General features: G+C 40.0%; 1 protein-coding gene across 5 annotated transcripts in view; it reads right to left on the reverse strand.

Annotated features, from left to right (window-relative positions):
* The window catches only part of NFIX (nuclear factor I X), a 291,898-nt gene that overhangs the window by 249,554 nt on the left and 22,363 nt on the right, over positions 1–19,981 (reverse strand). For all 5 annotated transcript variants that reach the window (XM_068274284.1, XM_068274289.1, XM_068274290.1 and 2 more), the window contains exon 2: positions 4,497–4,867. In XM_068274284.1, coding sequence (XP_068130385.1) covers positions 4,497–4,523 — 27 coding nt within the window. In that variant the 5' untranslated portion in view covers positions 4,524–4,867. The remainder of the gene's footprint in view (positions 1–4,496; positions 4,868–19,981) is intronic.

Here is a 19,981-nt window from a genome sequence, read left to right on the forward strand (position 1 = left end):
TATGCAAAACAAGGATCCCGACAGGCTGCCCCAAATGACTGCTCCACTTTTGCTCTTTTTTTTTCACACCAGTCTTAATTATTTATCATTCCCACTGTGTCAAGATCCTTCATGGAAGAAGCCCAGTGCCTCAAAATGCCATGCTTTCCGGCCATTCAGCTTTGCTCAGGTTGAATGGGGCAGGCACAGTGTACACCTGCTATGGAGCTCTATGTTTCTGGCTGAAGACGGAGAAGGCAGGGCGTGATAGCAGACTTGCTGATAGGAAATAATGACAAGTCCATCACTGTCCCTACCAAATGCATGTTTAGTTCAGTACAAATTCATACACATAGCGGTAGCTACTGTGAGTTAAGGAGTCATGCCTTTTTAAAACTACAGGGTTCCTTGAGTACTTGAGCATTTTTCCCCATCATGGGGGTTTGGGGGGAATATGATATAGAGCACACTATAATAGGTACTGTAAAAAGAAGCACTAAATAGGGATTCAGAATAATAATGAGCACATTAATAAAAAAGCACTAGAATAAGGAGACATTATAATGAAAGGCACTCTAATAGGGGTAGTGACATAAACAGTCACAGCAGCTTTTAAAGACCATGCCTTCTGCAAAATAAATAAAGGGGTTCCTTGAGATCCAAACAGTATTTGTAGGGTTCCTCCAGGGTAAGAAGGTAGAGAAAGGCTGATGTAGATAGACAAATGTGGTAGACCTAACAGGCCGGCCCCAGAGGTGGCAACTCTTTCTGCAGTAATGTATATGGGCTGTGTTTATGACTTTAAGCCCTATTCATTTGTTTTTTTGAATTTCATTAAATTTCTTTCCATTTTTTTTAGGTATATATAATGATAGGTACACACCATACAATTTTCTGGCAGGTTTAACTGCCAGATCGATTATTTCCAGCATGTTCGATCAAAGTTTTGATTTTCTGATCGTTTTTTTAAATCATTTTTTTTTCCGATTTTCGTTCAGTTCTATGAAAATCAATTAAAAAAAGATCGAAAAAACGACTTAAGAAATTATTGGAAAATTTGAAAGATCGATCGAAATTCAGATCGGACATATTGGAAATAATCGATCTGGCAGGTAAATCTGCCAGAAAATTGCAAGGTGTTTACCTAGCATAAGGGAGGAATTTTGAAACTATGGGAAATGGTAATAAGAATCATGATAATATAATAATCCATCTATCTGGCTAGCTATTTGTAATGCAAATCCATTTATCTCTCTGTCTGTACTGGTTCCTCTATTTGTCTCTATTTGTGTGCGTCTATCTATCTAGCTATCTTGTTCTCTCTCTCTAAATTAAGTCAAAAATAGCTTTATTGACAAGACCAAGATACATACAGGCATTGTCAAAGCAAGGAGAAATGGGGGACATGAAAGGGAGTGAGTCATGGGGGTTAGTATTGGGAAAGGGGTATAACAGGTAAGCAGTCTGTTGACATATTAACGCTTACAGTTCATTTACAGTGATGAGTGAAAATGCCGATATTCTTTTCACAATAATTTTCACCAAAATAATGTAAAATTCGACTTTCAAGCGAAAATGCCCTGGGAAATCATTTTAGAATATGCTTATGATTATTTACAGTTTTGCGATTTTTCTCTTTAAAATGTGTCATTTTTCGCAGTTTTTTAGCTTTAGAAGGTAATACGCTCTTAACTCATGAATGGCAATTTAGGTGAAAATTCTGACACTTTTGGTGAAAATTTTGGCAATTTTTTGTACAGATGTACATATGGTAAAAATTTGCAACCGACACTGTTCATTTATGCTCCTCTCAGTCTTTCTATCTCTCTTTCTCTCATCAAGCTTCCTACACATCTATCAAGCTTTCTGTAGTGCTGATGGTCATTCTGCTAGGTTAAAGCACAAATATTTAGTACGTCTGGCTGGCTGAAGCCTGGCAGCCCCATTTCCACTAAGACCACTACTAGTATGGCTCCGGTTAATCTTCTCAAGCTTTAGAGGTTGTGCTACTATTTTTTTTTCATTCTTACCTCCCAAAACATCTTTGTAGGTTAAAGTGAACCTCCAGACTAAAAATCTACTCAGCAGCACTGAAAAGGCTTGGTGTTTTTCTTACCCAAGCCTCATTTTTAGCTGCACAGAAGAAAACTGCCCGGGCATTTTTCCCCTGATGCTGCGCATGGCATGATGGGATTTCTGATATTGTTGTTCTCATTCTGCTGTTTTGGTGCATATTTTTTTGTTAAAGTTTGAATTTGAGATTTGAAGCCTAGCACGTGCAGCTGAGAGGGGTGATCAGGACACAAGACAGTTGGAACTGTCTCATGCTCCCTGTCACCCTCCTTTCAACCAAAAAGATGGCTGCCCCCATACAATCACAAAAATTTGCATGGTCTTTTAAAACAGGGTGGGTAAGAGGTTATATTACCTATCTATTTTAATTAACATAACTAATGTAGTATGTTTGTTTAGGCTGTTAAAGTTCCCCTTGTTATGTTGTTATGAACCCATTTGTATGCCTCTGTATAGATAACATAAAATTGTAGCTGCATTTTTCCAATAACAACAACTTACAATGGGCACAGAAAATGAAAATGGTGATGTACTGAGCACCAAGTGTACTTGTAATGAGGTAGGAGAAGCAGTAGTACTGTGATAGTAATAGCAGCGATAAGAGCAGAACAGAGGCAATGCCAATTGGTAGATTGTCAGCACTAAAAATTATTTGCCAGAAATAAAATAAAAAACTAGTAAATGAAGTAATGACCCGGTCCAAGAATTCGGGGTCACAGAACTTTGGCCATCATATAACCATCACTTATAATATATTAACTGTTAAAGCAAACCTCTACTCCCTTTATATTTTTTTATCTAAGCCTCTGTTTTGTTTGCCGGCAGCTAGTTGATACTAGGTTTTAGGTCGTTTTAGAATAAATTGAGCCTCCCATATGAGCTGTATGTGCCCAACTTAAGCAATGTACAGATTGCAGCTAGATGGATCGGGGATCTCCGCCGACAAATGATCGTTTCCCGATCCATCTGGCCGAATCTGCAAACAGTCTCGGAAATGAACAATCGTGTAAATTATCGTTTATACAATCCCAAGACAATGAGGATTGGAGCGATACTCAACTACTTAATCGGATACATCGGTCATTCAAAAAAGAACATTCACCACCGGTGGCATACATCATTAATATTGTTTAACAATTTTTTGTTAAACGTTATTGTGCAATATCATGTGGAAAATCATTCATCACTCAAAACCGCTCACGAATATCGCTAAGTGGGTATGAGCCTTAAGGCATTTTCTATCCACAGTCAAGAGTACCATCTTTGTTAAGTGTTTAGCTTGAACAATGATTTATTGAAAAATCAAGGATCCGGTTTCCTCTAAAGTGAAGCTATAGAAAAATAGAGAAAGTAAGAGGGCTACCTGTGGTCTCCTTCGATGTATATTTCCCAGCAGGCATTTTGGCAGGCAATAACTATTAATAACTGGAAAGAGTATATGCTAAGTATGATTCCTTAATACAGGTCCACTTTAAAATAAGATATGGATGCTGTGACAGCATTTACACCAATCAAGGTTATTGCGCTAACAGTTAATTGTTACTGACATTTGAAAATTATGTCTATGATTATAACGACTTAGTAGTTTGGTCTGTGGCTATGCAGACTCGGGTCCTGTGGTCAGTTGCTCAACTTGCATTCGCGTATGTAAGAGTTGTGTTTATGATTCGTAGTTGCTCACGCTTCCTTTAACTAATCAAAACACACTTTAACATACTTATAGATTAAATAGATTGTGACTCAGGTGACCCTAAAGGACCTCCTTGGTTGGACCAAGCTTGTTTGACCATAACTTTCTTTGTTCCATAATAAAGAATAGATATTATGAAAGTAATGGTGTATGTCAACACTACAACCAAGGTTCAGAATGGAGACTTTGATGTTTGGGGGGCTCAAAAGAGCTAAACCAACAGTTTCTTATATCTCTTGAGTACTGCAGTGTTGACATAACTGGGAATGATTTATTGATGTAAGTTCTGCTGATGTGAGGTGACTCTACTACTACTTAACTGACCTAATTTTTGGGTGGACTCTTAATAAACATAATGGCCCTTATCCAATTTTTTTTCTTCTGGGTTTTTTTCCCCGGGAGATAATTTTTCATCTTAACTAAAGAATTCTTTTGTAGCACCTAGCAATTCAAAAAGTACTAAAAAGTGGGGCAAAAAACTTATTTAGAGTACTTTCTTTCTTGGTGTGAGCTTTAAAGATTATTTATTGGTAAGGTTTGACTATGTCTCCTTGTAGAGAACTCAGGAGAAAACTTAATAGGATATGGGTGAATATGTGAACTGAAGATCTTTTGGGGAAGTTTAATTTCTATTTAGCAAAGAAAACATCAGGTGGGCTATATAGTGTTAGTAGTTGACAAACGGTTAAAAGTCTACCAGAAGACCATTGTTTAAGCCCAAATTACAAGGCAATAAAACGGAACAGAACAATACCTGAGTGAGGCAGTATGGTGAATACATCTCTCTTACTCCGTCAATGCTTCCTTGATGTATCTTGCTCTTTCAAACTGTCTTGCAACAGTCTACGACTGTCTCATTTTGTCAGGATGTGATCTTCTGTCCAGCGGTCTCTCTCGATCTAGACGACTCTCAAAAGCTGGCTCTGGATGTCTCTTAGAACTGGCCTTTATTTTTGGAAGTCTTTCTCGGTTTCCGCACACGTTTCTCAAGCTACGTGGATTATTTAGTACGTTGGATTCTTTTACTTGGCCGCTCTCACTCGCTTTTCTGGGGATATCTCTTCCTTTGCATAGGCTTTACTGGTTATCTCTTTCTTTCGAACCTCTCTTTGTCTTCGGAGTTCTCTGAAATAGAAGTTCAGGGACAGTTTTAAAAAAGAGCAGAAAGAATGTAGGGAAAAAAAAAACTGGAGAGACAGCCAAGTTCAGACAAGAGACTGAAAAGAGACAAGCGAGATGTATAGAGACAGCTAGGTTCTCTAAAAAGCTAACGTAAATAAAAATCGAACATTTCTCAGGAAAGAAATGCTTTGGCAGCACCTGACGAAGGGCATAATGGGACATCTAACGGATCCATGACATGACGAGAAATCAGATTCTCTGACCTATAGTTCACATCTAGTAGATAGTGCATTACTGGTCAGACATTTTGGCCCGTTAATAAATGTTTTGTCAGTTAGGAATGGTTTACAAGTTTTCCAACCCAACCTATCAACCCTTCAATGACTGATGCAGATCTGCTGACATTATTTTATGGTCATGCATAGTCAGAGTGCCTCAAGAAGATGCTCAAATCTGTTTCAGAACATGACCCTATAGACACACTGGTAAATACACTGCATTTGGGTCATAAATAGCCAATTCTCCTAGAACTTTGTCTAGACCTTCCTTATTAGGCCCAATCCAATTCACTGTTTCTCCTAGGTGAAATTTTTACATCTTATCAATAAAATACCTTCTGAGTCACTAGCAAGCAAGACTATGCTCAATAATAATTTTGACAGTACTTTTTCCTCTACTTTTTGGTACTTTTCAATTGCAGAGTTCTGAAAATGTATTTTAAACAGAAAACTAAAAATGATCTCCTAGGAGAAAACCTAGGATAAAATGTGAATTATTTAATTTAACTCAATCCCAATAGACCATCAGTCTGCATGGAGGTGTGGCTTCAGCTGACAGACCAATTGGTCTCCACTCTGCATGCCCATGTGACCAAAAAGGGAGTGGCTCAGACTGTTAAGGAGAGGTGGCCAACTAGGATGAGATGAGGTTATATAGATTAATGCACCAGATATTTCCCTATCTTATTTTGCAAAAATACCCAGAATATAAATATGCAAATAAAAAAAACGAAATAAATAAATATATATATAAAGAGAGAGAGAGAGAGAGAGAGAGAGAGAGAGAGAGAGAGAGAGAGCATGCTCACACACACTAGGGGTTCATCCAAATGAAGTCACATAAACGAATGCAATAATACACCCAGAGCAATTACCAGTGATATAATTAGAGCAACTATAAAACAGAATTCTGTTATACTTCCATCTGCTTCTAAGGAAAACAATCTAGTTGTCCAATTTGAATCTAGGCTGCTGAGCTGGAGGCCACCAGTAACGCCCCAGTATATAACTGGCTACTAAAGGTGCCCACACACTTATCAAATTTTACCATTCGATACCTGGCAGATTCAATCGATGTGCTGGGAATCGAGTCCCCCAAATTATGTGGCGGTAGATCGAGAGCCAAAAGTGCAATGCAGCAGTTAGATCAATTTTCAATAGATTCCTTTCAGTAATCTATTGAAAATGGATGTGCAGTGTGTGGTAGGAATACTTTACTTTCTGAATCGATTCCTTTCAGAAAGGAATTGATTGTATTGCCACATTGAGTGGTAATCTATAAGTGTATGGCCAGCCTTAATCTATGTACACACACACACAACAAAAGCCGTTTGGAATATCCAGCGAACGACAGATACCACTATAGGAGTCGACAGTCATGTAAAAAATGTAGCCAAATGACAATATGCCTTTGCATTTTGCCTGATCTATCTCGTGGATCAACTCAGACGATTGTTGGGCAGATATCATGCAGTCGACTACATATGTACAATGTTGTTGAAACAACATTGTTCTACAGAGCTAAATGTCATGCATAATGTCACTTCTACTTACACATGCAATGTTTAAATGAGTTGATTGTTTGCATTATTGATGTGTGGACAACATCGTTGGAAAGATTTGTCTTTGTCGCTAGTTAAGTTGTTTACGCAGTGTTGGCTGTTTGTGGCAACTTTTATTGCGTGTGTGTATGGACCTTTAGTCCTATTGCCTGTGGCGTAACTAAGGTGCTATTGGCCCCAGTGTAAGTTTAACATTGGGCCCCCCAAGCGTTCAATATATAACAATTCATATGGAGCAACAATGCTGTAAATAATCTTTTAGAACAAAGAGGAAATGCCACTTTAAGGACCTGACGCGTTAAGCTTTTGCCATGAGATTTCTTATCTGTTTTCATGGAACAGGATACTTTTTTTAACACCCAACATGCAAAAAAAATACACAAAATAAGGTGCAAAAAACATTGCCAATGAATCCAGAACAACTTCCTTGTTCTTTGTGGTTTTGCTGCTTGCTACAGGGCTTGAAAACTGATTTTAGAGATAAGCTGAGAAACAAAAATCTAACTTGAGATAACTCCTGAGAAAGGCGTTTGTGCCTCAGGACCGATGTGAGTGACTTTTGCCATTGGCATAACCCGTTATTTACACAGAGCCAGGCACGGGATCCAGAATGGCCAGACGTGAAGTGACCTCTGATCCAGACGTGTGATGATCTCTGCCCCAGACTGCTCTACAAATACCAAAAGGACGACTGAGGAGGCTTAAAATAGATACAGAAGCTCCACGTTCACCGATTCTTGGATAGATTCCCCTTTCACTTGTGCTTGGGTTTATAGAAGCCTGGGGGCTGCCATACTGTGTTAAAGGAAAAACATCTCAAAATGGCCCTTCAATATATACATAAACACACAATAGTACATGTGAGTTCCTTTGTTTCCCCACATTTTCAGAAAATAGCCTTCTGTGGCTTCTGGGCCAGTCTATCTACTGTATCTCTAGTTTCAAAATACTTTTATTGGGTGTGGCTTACTCTACTTCACAGTGTCAACTTAACTGGCAAGTAACCTATCCTGACCAAGGGTCCACCAGCAACTTTAAAGGGAACTAAGCGCCACTTCCCCCCCGGTTTCTATTAGCTATAGGTGCTACCATGTCCCCCCATCCCCTTCTTGCTGCCCATTATTTATCCAGAGGAAGGTGTGAAGATAGCATCTGTTCGCTAAACTCTTTGAAGTGCAGTGTTGCATCCCCCCCCCCACTGATGGAAGCTTTTGTTTGTTGTCTGCTATTGTGTGCAATAAAATAATGACATCAGTCCTTATCTTCCTGAAACTTCTGCGGTCAGGCAGGCCTTGGAAGTAGGGTAATAAAACCCTCTGATAAAATTAAAACCTAACAGGAAGATTTTTTAAATTAATGAGCCACATTGTTGGCATGCATATTTAGGTGCTATTGAGATGCTCTGAGTGCTAAAAATGGTGCTTGGTTTATTTTAACAAGAAGGGCCCACACCTTAAAGCGGACCCAAACCAAACATATTTTTAAATTAAAAATATTTAGTTGCACCACTCTGACACAGACAAAGATAAATAAACACTCCTTCAAGCCTATGAGCATTTCAGTGCATGCTTTTCACCCTTCTCTTTTCATAACTAGGGTTATACAGGTGGCAGCCATTACTTCTGAGCTTAGTAGGAGGTTTTAGATGATGGGTGTGTTTGTCATCAGCTACCCTCCCTCACAGGGGCGTCGTCTATGTGAGATCTCTCACAAGCTGAGATCACCTCCCCTGTGACATCATCAGTAGCAGCCTGTTTTGTTTTTGTTTTTATCTCCTCCACCAGTCTGCCGGATTCTGTCCCGGCAATATGAAAGGAAGGGAAGGATTCCTCCAATAAATGTAAAATATTTTATATTTGTCATCATGCAGCTGAAAAAAGGCTGCTATTTATTATTCTAAGTTAGAAAATAGATTTTATTAATGAAATCTTGTATTTTTAACTTGGGTCCACTCTGTTGGAGTTTGGATACAGCAAGGTTAGAACTTATGTTCAGTTTTTTATTGTGAGCTGCAGCCACTGATATTTCCCAATCTAAATATTAATCATGGCACATACATCGATTCATTACACAACAGCTGCAAATACAGCCAAAATTAGACTTAAAGGGAACCAGAGACGAAGCATAGGTGAAAAATGGAAAAAGATTTCATATATACCTGGGGCTTCCTCCAGCCCTATAAGCCTGGATCGCTCCCAAGCCGCCATCCTTCGCTGCCTCTATCGCCAGTACCGGGTCCCGTAACTTCCGCTGGACGCGACCAGTTGTACGCATGCGCAGGGGCTCCCTCCGGCTTGTACGCCTGCGCAGTACGGAGGAAGCGTGCTGCGCTACCGTCGACTGGCCGAAAGTATGGGACCCGGTACCGGCGGGCAGAGGCAGCGGAGGACGGTGACGTGGGAGCGATCCAAGCTTATGGAGCTGGAGGAAGCCCCAGGTATGTATAAATCTATTTATTTTTTGTCTCTGGTTCTCTTTAAATCTGTGAGCTTTGCACAGCTGTATTGATCCATTCATTAGACATGCTGCATGATTTATATTATTTTGTTATTGAAATTCCAGTCAAAATTTATGGCAACCTCTTAACTGATTTCAGAGATTCTGTTAAAAATGACCGATCTGCCCAGATATCACTAGCGCTGATTCCTCACCATGGATGGATACTTAATGATTACAAAACCTTCATCCAATTCATTTTCCCTTTTAGGCTTCTCTAGTATTTTATGTCATTAAAAAATGGTGTGGAATGGCCTGGCTAGGCACTCATTTTGTGTCTCCTTGCAAAACCCCAGACGATAGAGTATATTCACTAAATATCGGTAAAACTCGTGCGTTTACAGGGAATTACATAAATTATAAAACACACATTGTGCAAACAGCACATCTTGGGCTCGATTCACTAAAGGGTGCTAAGTGTTAGCACGGCAGTGAAAAGCCGCTTTGCATGTGTAAACTACTTAGCACCCAAGTTTGCACATGCAAAGCCTTAACACTTGAGTTAGCACATGCAAAGCCTTTACACTTGAGTTTGCACGTGCAAACTAGGGTGCTAATTAGTTTGAGTGCTAAGTAGTTTGCACGTGCAAACTACTTCGCGCCTTAGTTTGCATGTGCAAAGCTTTTAGGCGTGATAACTGAGTTATCATGCTTTTGTGAATCAAGCCCCTTTGTTAGTTGCATACACACACGTTGCTTGCATAACACGCATTGGCATTGTGTATGTATCGTGAGTTGCGCTATTTGCGCCACTTACTTTACGTAACTCCAGCTAAACCCCGCATGCGTTATCTTCACTCATAAATTTTACTGATGTTTGGCAAAAATACCCAAATGTCACAGGATGGGGACTCGTGTAATCTGTTGTCTCATAAACATAAATATACAAATAATCAAAATTTACTTAAAGCCAAGATGTAGGAAAATGTATAAATATGCTAATAACTTAGTAATCAATGTTCTCAAATGTTGCCTTTTTTGTGTGAAATTAAACAGCCACCTAAAAATTATGTATTAGAAAATATGACCATGTAAGCAAAAACAGCTGAATTTAGGTTATGTGGGTGAAGGTAATGTTTGGATTGCATCGTCCAGCTAATTCAGACTAGAAAGAGGCAGGCACAGATTGAATCTCTGTGAAAGGATTGCAGCCTATAGCAGTGAAAGGCTGTAGTGCAGGATTTATAAGCAGGTATTTTATTTCAAAATTAAATTATTTGACACTAAGAGAAGTAAAAAGCTCTAGCCTGCAAAAACACAAATATTTCCCCAGCACTTTGCATATTACATAGACCCTTTTCTTGTATCTCCTCTCCGAAGGGATTACAGTCTAACGTCTTTATCGCTTTCATCCGAAGCACAGGCAGTCTGTCATACAACAATTACAACTTTATGGAAGTGTTTTTTTTTAAATTGCAGAAGACAATAAAATGCTGAACTTTGCTTCTTGACTCATTCATCTCTCATTCTATTCCACACATTGTCTGCAGTCTGCTGACTGGTCATTACTCAGTTACAACTGACCACTCTAGGCTTCTCAACTCTGTCTAGCCTGGCTTCTCCATACATTTCCTCATTAATTTCAACACACCTTCTCATTGGCTGATCAAGCAGAGATTAGCACATTTGGTAAATTTTCTGCTTGACACTAGTAATGTTATTACAGCTCTCTCTGCCATTGTCAGGGTTATTTCTCCTTAGACGCACTCCACTTCAGGAAGTAAGGTAAATTTTCTTACAAGTGATAACATTCTACAGAAGTTCTCTTGAGGAAAATATTCATGAAGAAGCATGAGATCGATTTGTTTAGGTGATAGTCTCTGACTGGCTAATCATGATCATATGATCATGTCTCACCTCAGGATCCTATGTAGGTCAAAACAAATGTGAGACGTGATCACATGATTTTGGTAAACCAATCAGAGACTTAACAAACAGTCACATGATCAAATCAATCTCCTACAGTATCCTTTTTTGCCTAAAGTAAACCTAAAACAGTTCTAAAACTTCCCAACGTTACAAAAGACAAAAAATAAAAATAAAAAAATGTCCTTTCTGTATTTCAAGGATGAGCTTTTAGGTCCAGTTTAGTTGCTCTCAGTTATAACTGAAAGGACAACTGATTTTCTAAGTAATGCCCATGTTTTCCTATGGCACAGTTCACACTTAACGCGTTTTAACTGAAATATTTTTCACAATGCACTGATATGGAGAAGAAAAAAAAATGCATACCCACTGATTAAGTGTAAACATACATGTAAAAACAGCTCAATGGTAATTTGGGCGCTGGGATAGCAGCTAATAGAATATCAGCACATTACTAATGTTCTACTATTGAGCAGGGGTTAATTCCAACAGTAGAATAGACAGTAGTAGAATAAAGTAGAACTATAGCCTAACCTAAGGTTTTCTCCTAGGAGAACATTTTTCACCTTCTGTTTAAGGTAACTTTTCAAGAAACATTTTAGTGCTCTGCAATTGAAAAAGTACTAAAAACTAGGTGAAAAAATTAATTTTATTATTATTTTTATTTAGTATTTATTTAGCACCAACATCTTTTGCAGCGCTGTACAGAGTATTTTCTAGCTTGCTGCTGGCATAACAGACATTTTATTGGTAAGATGTGAAAATATCTCCTAGGAGAAAAAAGTGAATTGAATGAGGCCCATAGTTTTCTCCTAGTTATATCTCCTACATATTTTCCCCACTTTAGCAATAAAATGCCTACGCTACTAGCAAGCAAGGAAATACTCAGAATCATCTTACTACATTTTTGGTACTATTTCAATTACAGGTTGGTGAAACATTATTTTAAAGAGAAGATGAAAAATTATCTCCTGGGAGAAAACTTAGGAGGAAAAGTGAATTGGATCGGGCCCATAGTTTTACAATGCAAACTATATTTCCTGTTATTATTAGTTTTTCTTCATATTAACTTTGAAAAATAGAAATATTTGAAGGATTGGAAGAAAGTTTTGAGTCAATAAAAAACATTTTTTTCAAAGAAAAATACATTTAACATCTAACATTTAACATCTGTACATCACTCCTGAAAAAGGGACAAATGAAGAAAGCGGGAAAGTTGGGAGATACCGTATTTATTAATTACCTTTTTTTAAGTGTAAAACATTACCAGTTGTAGGTGGAGTATTAAATGAACTGAAATATTTTGTAATACAGGTGAAACTTGAAAAATGTGAATATTGTGCAAAAGTCCATATAATTCAGTCATTCAACTCAAAAAGGTGAAACTAATCTATGGGATAGACTCATTTCATGCAAATCAAAATATATTCTAGGCTTATAGTGTCAGACACTAATCAGCTAATTAATCCAAAACACCTATATTTCATATATTAGTTTCACCTTTTAAGTTGATTTATTGGAATAAATGGATTTTTGCACGATATTCTAATTTTCTGAGTTTCACCGGTATATTCTGTGTCTTTCTAAATAAGAAAAAGATAAAAAAAATGAAATCAAACATGCTTTCATTCTAAAGACTTCTAAACCAAATCCACTAAAAAGCAGCGAATCTTCCCCTTCACTCGCGGGCACCTATCCAAACCTGGAATAGCTGTACTGAGAGGCCTGGCCCTTTAAAGTCAGTAATTGCCGATTTTCCCACTACGTCAGCTGGTAATTGGCTCTGTGCATCTAGACAATGTCAATTGTGGCCCTTTGCAGGAGTTAGAGGCCCCATGCGAGACCCCTAACAGTTAAATATTTGCCCACCACGGATAGAGATAGCTTATTTTTTACCACATCCACTTAGCGCTGCACAGAAGAGAGCTGTCCTCACAAACCTGCAGAATGGGGTCGTATATTTCCACTTGGAAAAACAGAAGCTCATTCTATTAAAACCCGAGCATTTAGATGCAGGCCTATTGCTCTGAGATACTCGCTATTACTATAAAGCGCCGCTCACTCCAGCTCTTCCACAGTAATTAATTAAGAGTCCAGATCTGATTTTGGCTGGCATTAATTTTTCCTTTCACACATGGAGATCAGTGGGAGGGGGCGTGCACAAGTAGGGGGGCACACTTGTCAAAATAAACACAAATACAGACGCTCGAAGGAGAGGGAGCGGGAAAAGGGAGAGAAAGAAGGGGAGTGAGCAGCGGCTGTGCCACAGACACATGACTACAGGCCTGGCTTGGCACCATTCTACCAGGCAGCAAAGGATTATTTATTACAATGTGGTACCTAAAGGACATAAGCTGCACCCACTCCCCTGGATCTGAAGACCACCCGCACCCCTGTGGAGCGATGACCTCGGCATACACACTCCTCTCACAATGCTTAGCTTCATGAAAATGGACTAAATATTTTTTTCCTTTTACTCTGTTTTCTATTGAAACGGTACCTTTCCTTGTCACCATACAATAAAGTTCACGGGCAGCACGGTTACGTAGCGGTTAGAACTCTTGCCTAGCAGCGCGCTGGGTACAAGCCAGGGCACTATCTGCATGGAGTTTGTATGTTCTTCCCATGTGGGTTTCCTCTGGGCACTCCAGTATTCTCCCAAATAATTTAATTAACTGCTCACAAAATTGGCCCTAAGCTACAACACATACACTGCACAATACATACAATGACATAGGACTAGAGTGTGAGCCCTTCTGAGGGACAGTTAAGTGACAAGACTATGTACTATGTACAGCGCTGCGGAAGATGTTTGCACTATAGAAATACTAAATAATAATAATAAAAATAAAGGTCTTCAACAATAAATTAGCCCATATATGTTAGATAGCACATGGTACTATTATTATTATTATTGGTTAGTATTTATATAGCACTGACATCTTCCGCAGCGCTGTACAGAGTATATATCAACCTCGCGTCTACATTTACTCCTTACTAAATAACCTAATTACGTACTGCCTGTACATATACTGTATACTTCCCCTACCTCTTGTTTCCACCCCATAACCTAATTACGTACTGCCTGTACATATACTGTATACTTCCCCTACCTCTTGTTTCCACCCCATAACCTAATTACGCACTGCCTGTACATATACTGTATACTTCCCCTACCTCTTGTTTCCACCCCATAACCTAATTACGCACTGCCTGTACATATACTGTATACTTCCCCTACCTCTTGTTTCCACCCCATAACCTAATTACGCACTGCCTGTACATATACTGTATACTTCCCCCACCTCTTGTTTCCACCCCATAACCTAATTACGCACTGCCTGTACATATACTGTATACTTCCCCACCTCGTTTCCACCCCATAACCTTATTACGTACTGCCTGTACATATACTGTATACTTCCCCACCTCTTGTTTCCACCCCATAACCTAATTACGCACTGCCTGTACATATACTGTATACTTCCCCACCTCGTTTCCACCCCATAACCTTATTACGTACTGCCTGTACATATACTGTATACTTCCCCTACCTCTTGTTTCCACCCCATAACCTAATTACGTACTGCCTGTACATATACTGTATACTTCCCCTACCTCTTGTTTCCACCTCATAACCTAATTACGTACTGCCTGTACATATACTGTATACTTCCCCTACCTCTTGTTTCCACCCCATAACCTAATTACATACTGCCTGTACATATACTGTATACTTCCCCTACCTCTTGTTTCCACCTCATAACCTAATTACGCACTGCCTGTACATATACTGTATACTTCCCCTACCTCTTGTTTCCACCCCATAACCTAATTACATACTGCCTGTACATATACTGTATACTTCCCCACCTCGTTTCCACCCCATAACCTAATTACGCACTGCCTGTACATATACTGTATACTTCCCCTACCTCTTGTTTCCACCCCATAACCTAATTACGTACTGCCTGTACATATACTGTATACTTCCCCACCTCGTTTCCACCCCATAACCTTATTACGTACTGCCTGTACATATACTGTATACTTCCCCACCTCTTGTTTCCACCCCATAACCTAATTACGCACTGCCTGTACATATACTGTATACTTCCCCTACCTCTTGTTTCCACCCCATAACCTAATTACGCACTGCCTGTACATATACTGTATACTTCCCCTACCTCTTGTTTCCACCCCATAACCTAATTACGCACTGCCTGTACATATACTGTATACTTCCCCTACCTCTTGTTTCCACCCCATAACCTAATTACGTACTGCCTGTACATATACTGTATACTTCCCCACCTCGTTTCCACCCCATAACCTTATTACGTACTGCCTGTACATATACTGTATACTTCCCCACCTCTTGTTTCCACCCCATAACCTAATTACGCACTGCCTGTACATATACTGTATACTTCCCCTACCTCTTGTTTCCACCCCATAACCTAATTACGCACTGCCTGTACATATACTGTATACTTCCCCTACCTCTTGTTTCCACCCCATAACCTAATTACGCACTGCCTGTACATATACTGTATACTTCCCCACCTCTTGTTTCCACCCCATAACCTAATTGCGTACTGCCTGTACATATACTGTATACTTCCCCACCTCTTGTTTCCACCCCATAACCTAATTACGCACTGCCTGTACATATACTGTATACTTCCCCTACCTCTTGTTTCCACCCCATAACCTAATTACGCACTGCCTGTACATATACTGTATACTTCCCCTACCTCTTGTTTCCACCCCATAACCTAATTACGTACTGCCTGTACATATACTGTATACTTCCCCACCTCTTGTTTCCACCCCATAACCTAATTACGCACTGCCTGTACATATACTGTATACTTCCCCTACCTCTTGTTTCCACCCCATAACCTAATTACGCACTGCCTGTACATATACTGTATACTTCCCCTACCTCTTGTTTCCACCCCATAACCTAATTACGCACTGCCTGTACATATACTGTATACTTCCCCTACCTCTTGTTTCCACCCCATAACCTAATTACGCACTGCCTGTACATATACTGTATACTTCCCCTACCTCTTGTTTCCACCCCATAACCTAATTACGCACTGCCTGTACATATACTGTATACTTCCCCTACCTCTTGTTTCCACCCCATAACCTAATTACGTACTGCCTGTACATATACTGTATACTTCCCCTACCTCGTTTCCACCCCATAACCTAATTACGCACTGCCTGTACATATACTGTATACTTCCCCACCTCTTGTTTCCACCCCATAACCTAATTACGTACTGCCTGTACATATACTGTATACTTCCTCTACCTCTTGTTTCCACCCCATAACCTAATTACGTACTGCCTGTACATATACTGTATACTTCCCCTACCTCGTTTCCACCCCATAACCTAATTACGCACTGCCTGTACATATACTGTATACTTCCCCACCTCTTGTTTCCACCCCATAACCTAATTACGCACTGCCTGTACATATACTGTATACTTCCCCTACCTCTTGTTTCCACCCCATAACCTAATTACGCACTGCCTGTACATATACTGTATACTTCCCCTACCTCTTGTTTCCACCCCATAACCTAATTACGCACTGCCTGTACATATACTGTATACTTCCCCTACCTCTTGTTTCCACCCCATAACCTAATTACGTACTGCCTGTACATATACTGTATACTTCCCCTACCTCGTTTCCACCCCATAACCTAATTACGCACTGCCTGTACATATACTGTATACTTCCCCTACCTCTTGTTTCCACCCCATAACCTAATTACGCACTGCCTGTACATATACTGTATACTTCCCCTACCTCTTGTTTCCACCCCATAACCTAATTACGTACTGCCTGTACATATACTGTATACTTCCCCTACCTCGTTTCCACCCCATAACCTAATTACGCACTGCCTGTACATATACTGTATACTTCCCCTACCTCTTGTTTCCACCCCATAACCTAATTACGCACTGCCTGTACATATACTGTATACTTCCCCTACCTCTTGTTTCCACCCCATAACCTAATTACGCACTGCCTGTACATATACTGTATACTTCCCCTACCTCTTGTTTCCACCCCATAACCTAATTACGCACTGCCTGTACATATACTGTATACTTCCCCTACCTCTTGTTTCCACCCCATAACCTAATTACGTACTGCCTGTACATATACTGTATACTTCCCCACCTCTTGTTTCCACCCCATAACCTAATTACGCACTGCCTGTACATATACTGTATACTTCCCCACCTCTTGTTTCCACCCCATAACCTAATTACGTACTGCCTGTACATATACTGTATACTTCCCCACCTCTTGTTTCCACCCCATAACCTAATTACGCACTGCCTGTACATATACTGTATACTTCCCCTACCTCTTGTTTCCACCCCATAACCTAATTACGTACTGCCTGTACATATACTGTATACTTCCCCTACCTCTTGTTTCCACCCCATAACCTAATTACGTACTGCCTGTACATATACTGTATACTTCCCCTACCTCTTGTTTCCACCCCATAACCTAATTACGTACTGCCTGTACATATACTGTATACTTCCCCTACCTCGTTTCCACCCCATAACCTTATTACGTACTGCCTGTACATATACTGTATACTTCCCCACCTCTTGTTTCCACCCCATAACCTAATTACGTACTGCCTGTACATATACTGTATACTTCCCCTACCTCTTGTTTCCACCCCATAACCTAATTACGTACTGCCTGTACATATACTGTATACTTCCCCTACCTCGTTTCCACCCCATAACCTAATTACGCACTGCCTGTACATATACTGTATACTTCCCCACCTCTTGTTTCCACCCCATAACCTAATTACGTACTGCCTGTACATATACTGTATACTTCCCCACCTCTTGTTTCCACCCCATAACCTAATTACGCACTGCCTGTACATATACTGTATACTTCCCCTACCTCTTGTTTCCACCCCATAACCTAATTACGTACTGCCTGTACATATACTGTATACTTCCCCACCTCGTTTCCACCCCATAACCTAATTACGTACTGCCTGTACATATACTGTATACTTCCCCACCTCTTGTTTCCACCCCATAACCTTATTACGTACTGCCTGTACATATACTGTATACTTCCCCACCTCTTGTTTCCACCCCATAACCTAATTACGCACTGCCTGTACATATACTGTATACTTCCCCTACCTCTTGTTTCCACCCCATAACCTAATTACGCACTGCCTGTACATATACTGTATACTTCCCCTACCTCTTGTTTCCACCCCATAACCTAATTACGCACTGCCTGTACATATACTGTATACTTCCCCTACCTCGTTTCCACCCCATAACCTAATTACGTACTGCCTGTACATATACTGTATACTTCCCCTACCTCTTGTTTCCACCCCATAACCTAATTACGCACTGCCTGTACATATACTGTATACTTCCCCTACCTCGTTTCCACCCCATAACCTAATTACGCACTGCCTGTACATATACTGTATACTTCCCCTACCTCTTGTTTCCACCTCATAACCTAATTACGCACTGCCTGTACATATACTGTATACTTCCCCACCTCTTGTTTCCACCCCATAACCTTATTACATACTGCCTGTACATATACTGTATACTTCCCCTACCTCTTGTTTCCACCCCATAACCTAATTACGCACTGCCTGTACATATACTGTATACTTCCCCTACCTCTTGTTTCCACCCCATTCCTTTAGATTGTAAGCTCGCAAGGGCAGGGCTCTAACCCTTTTGTGTCTTGGAATGTTATTAATTGAATTGCTTGCACTCCGTTATACATTTATATATTTTAGTTATCATGTTAAAATTGCTATTGTATCACCTGTTCTGTATTTTGTACCAGTGTTCATATTTGATGTACATCATTGTCTGTAACATTATGTATCCCTTGTTTGTCTTATTACATTGTACAACGCCACGGAATATGTTGGCACTTTATAAATAAATAATAATAATATGTAGTCTTGTCACTAACTGTCAGAGGAGCTCACAATCTAACCCCTACCATAGTGATATGTCTATGTATGTATTGTGTAGTGTATGTATTGTAACCTAGGGCCAATGATTAGGAGGAAGCCAATTCACTTATCTGTAGTTTTTGGGATCTGGAAAAAAAAACCGGAGCACACAGACACGGGGAGAACATACAAACTCCTTGCAGATGCTGACCTGGCTGGGATTCGAACCGGGGACCCATCACTGCAAGGCCAGAGCGCTAACCACTACGCCACTGTGCTGCCCACTATACAAAGAAAAGTTGATTAATTGTATTACTTACTGCCCCGACGCACAGGTCCTCACAATTTACTGTTGTTATCACACATTTATATATACAGTACATATATTATATTTATATTAATTATATATATTATATTTATATTAACATGCTGATGTCTTTACCAACGACATCGATCTCCTCCCGTCACTAGCCGCACATCACAATCTTATGTCCTAACAACAGTCTATAGGTGGCCTCACACTATGAAATGCACAGTAGATCAAATAAATAATCAATATCTACCTAATCTCAATCACTTCTGAGGTGTAGCACTAAAAGGTGTATACAAACGCCCAATTACAGTCACCTGCAGGGATCGGGAGTAGAACCTACTGGCAGCAGCTCAGGCTGAATCCCGCACAGACGCGTCGCTAGCCTACAGAATGGTAATGGGTTCTGGTGATATGGGTGGAGAAGGACAGTGTAGCCCAAGATGGAGCAGCTTTAAGTGGGCGGGGTCAGTAGGGGAACAATGGGCTCAGCCTGCCCTCGGCCCGAGATGATACAGCACTCTGGGTCTCTCAGCCATGTATCAAGGCCACCATACACACGCTAGATTTTTGGCAGAGGCAGC

Source organism: Hyperolius riggenbachi, chromosome 3 (genome assembly GCF_040937935.1).
Source record: "Hyperolius riggenbachi isolate aHypRig1 chromosome 3, aHypRig1.pri, whole genome shotgun sequence".
Lineage (NCBI taxonomy): Eukaryota > Metazoa > Chordata > Amphibia > Anura > Hyperoliidae > Hyperolius > Hyperolius riggenbachi.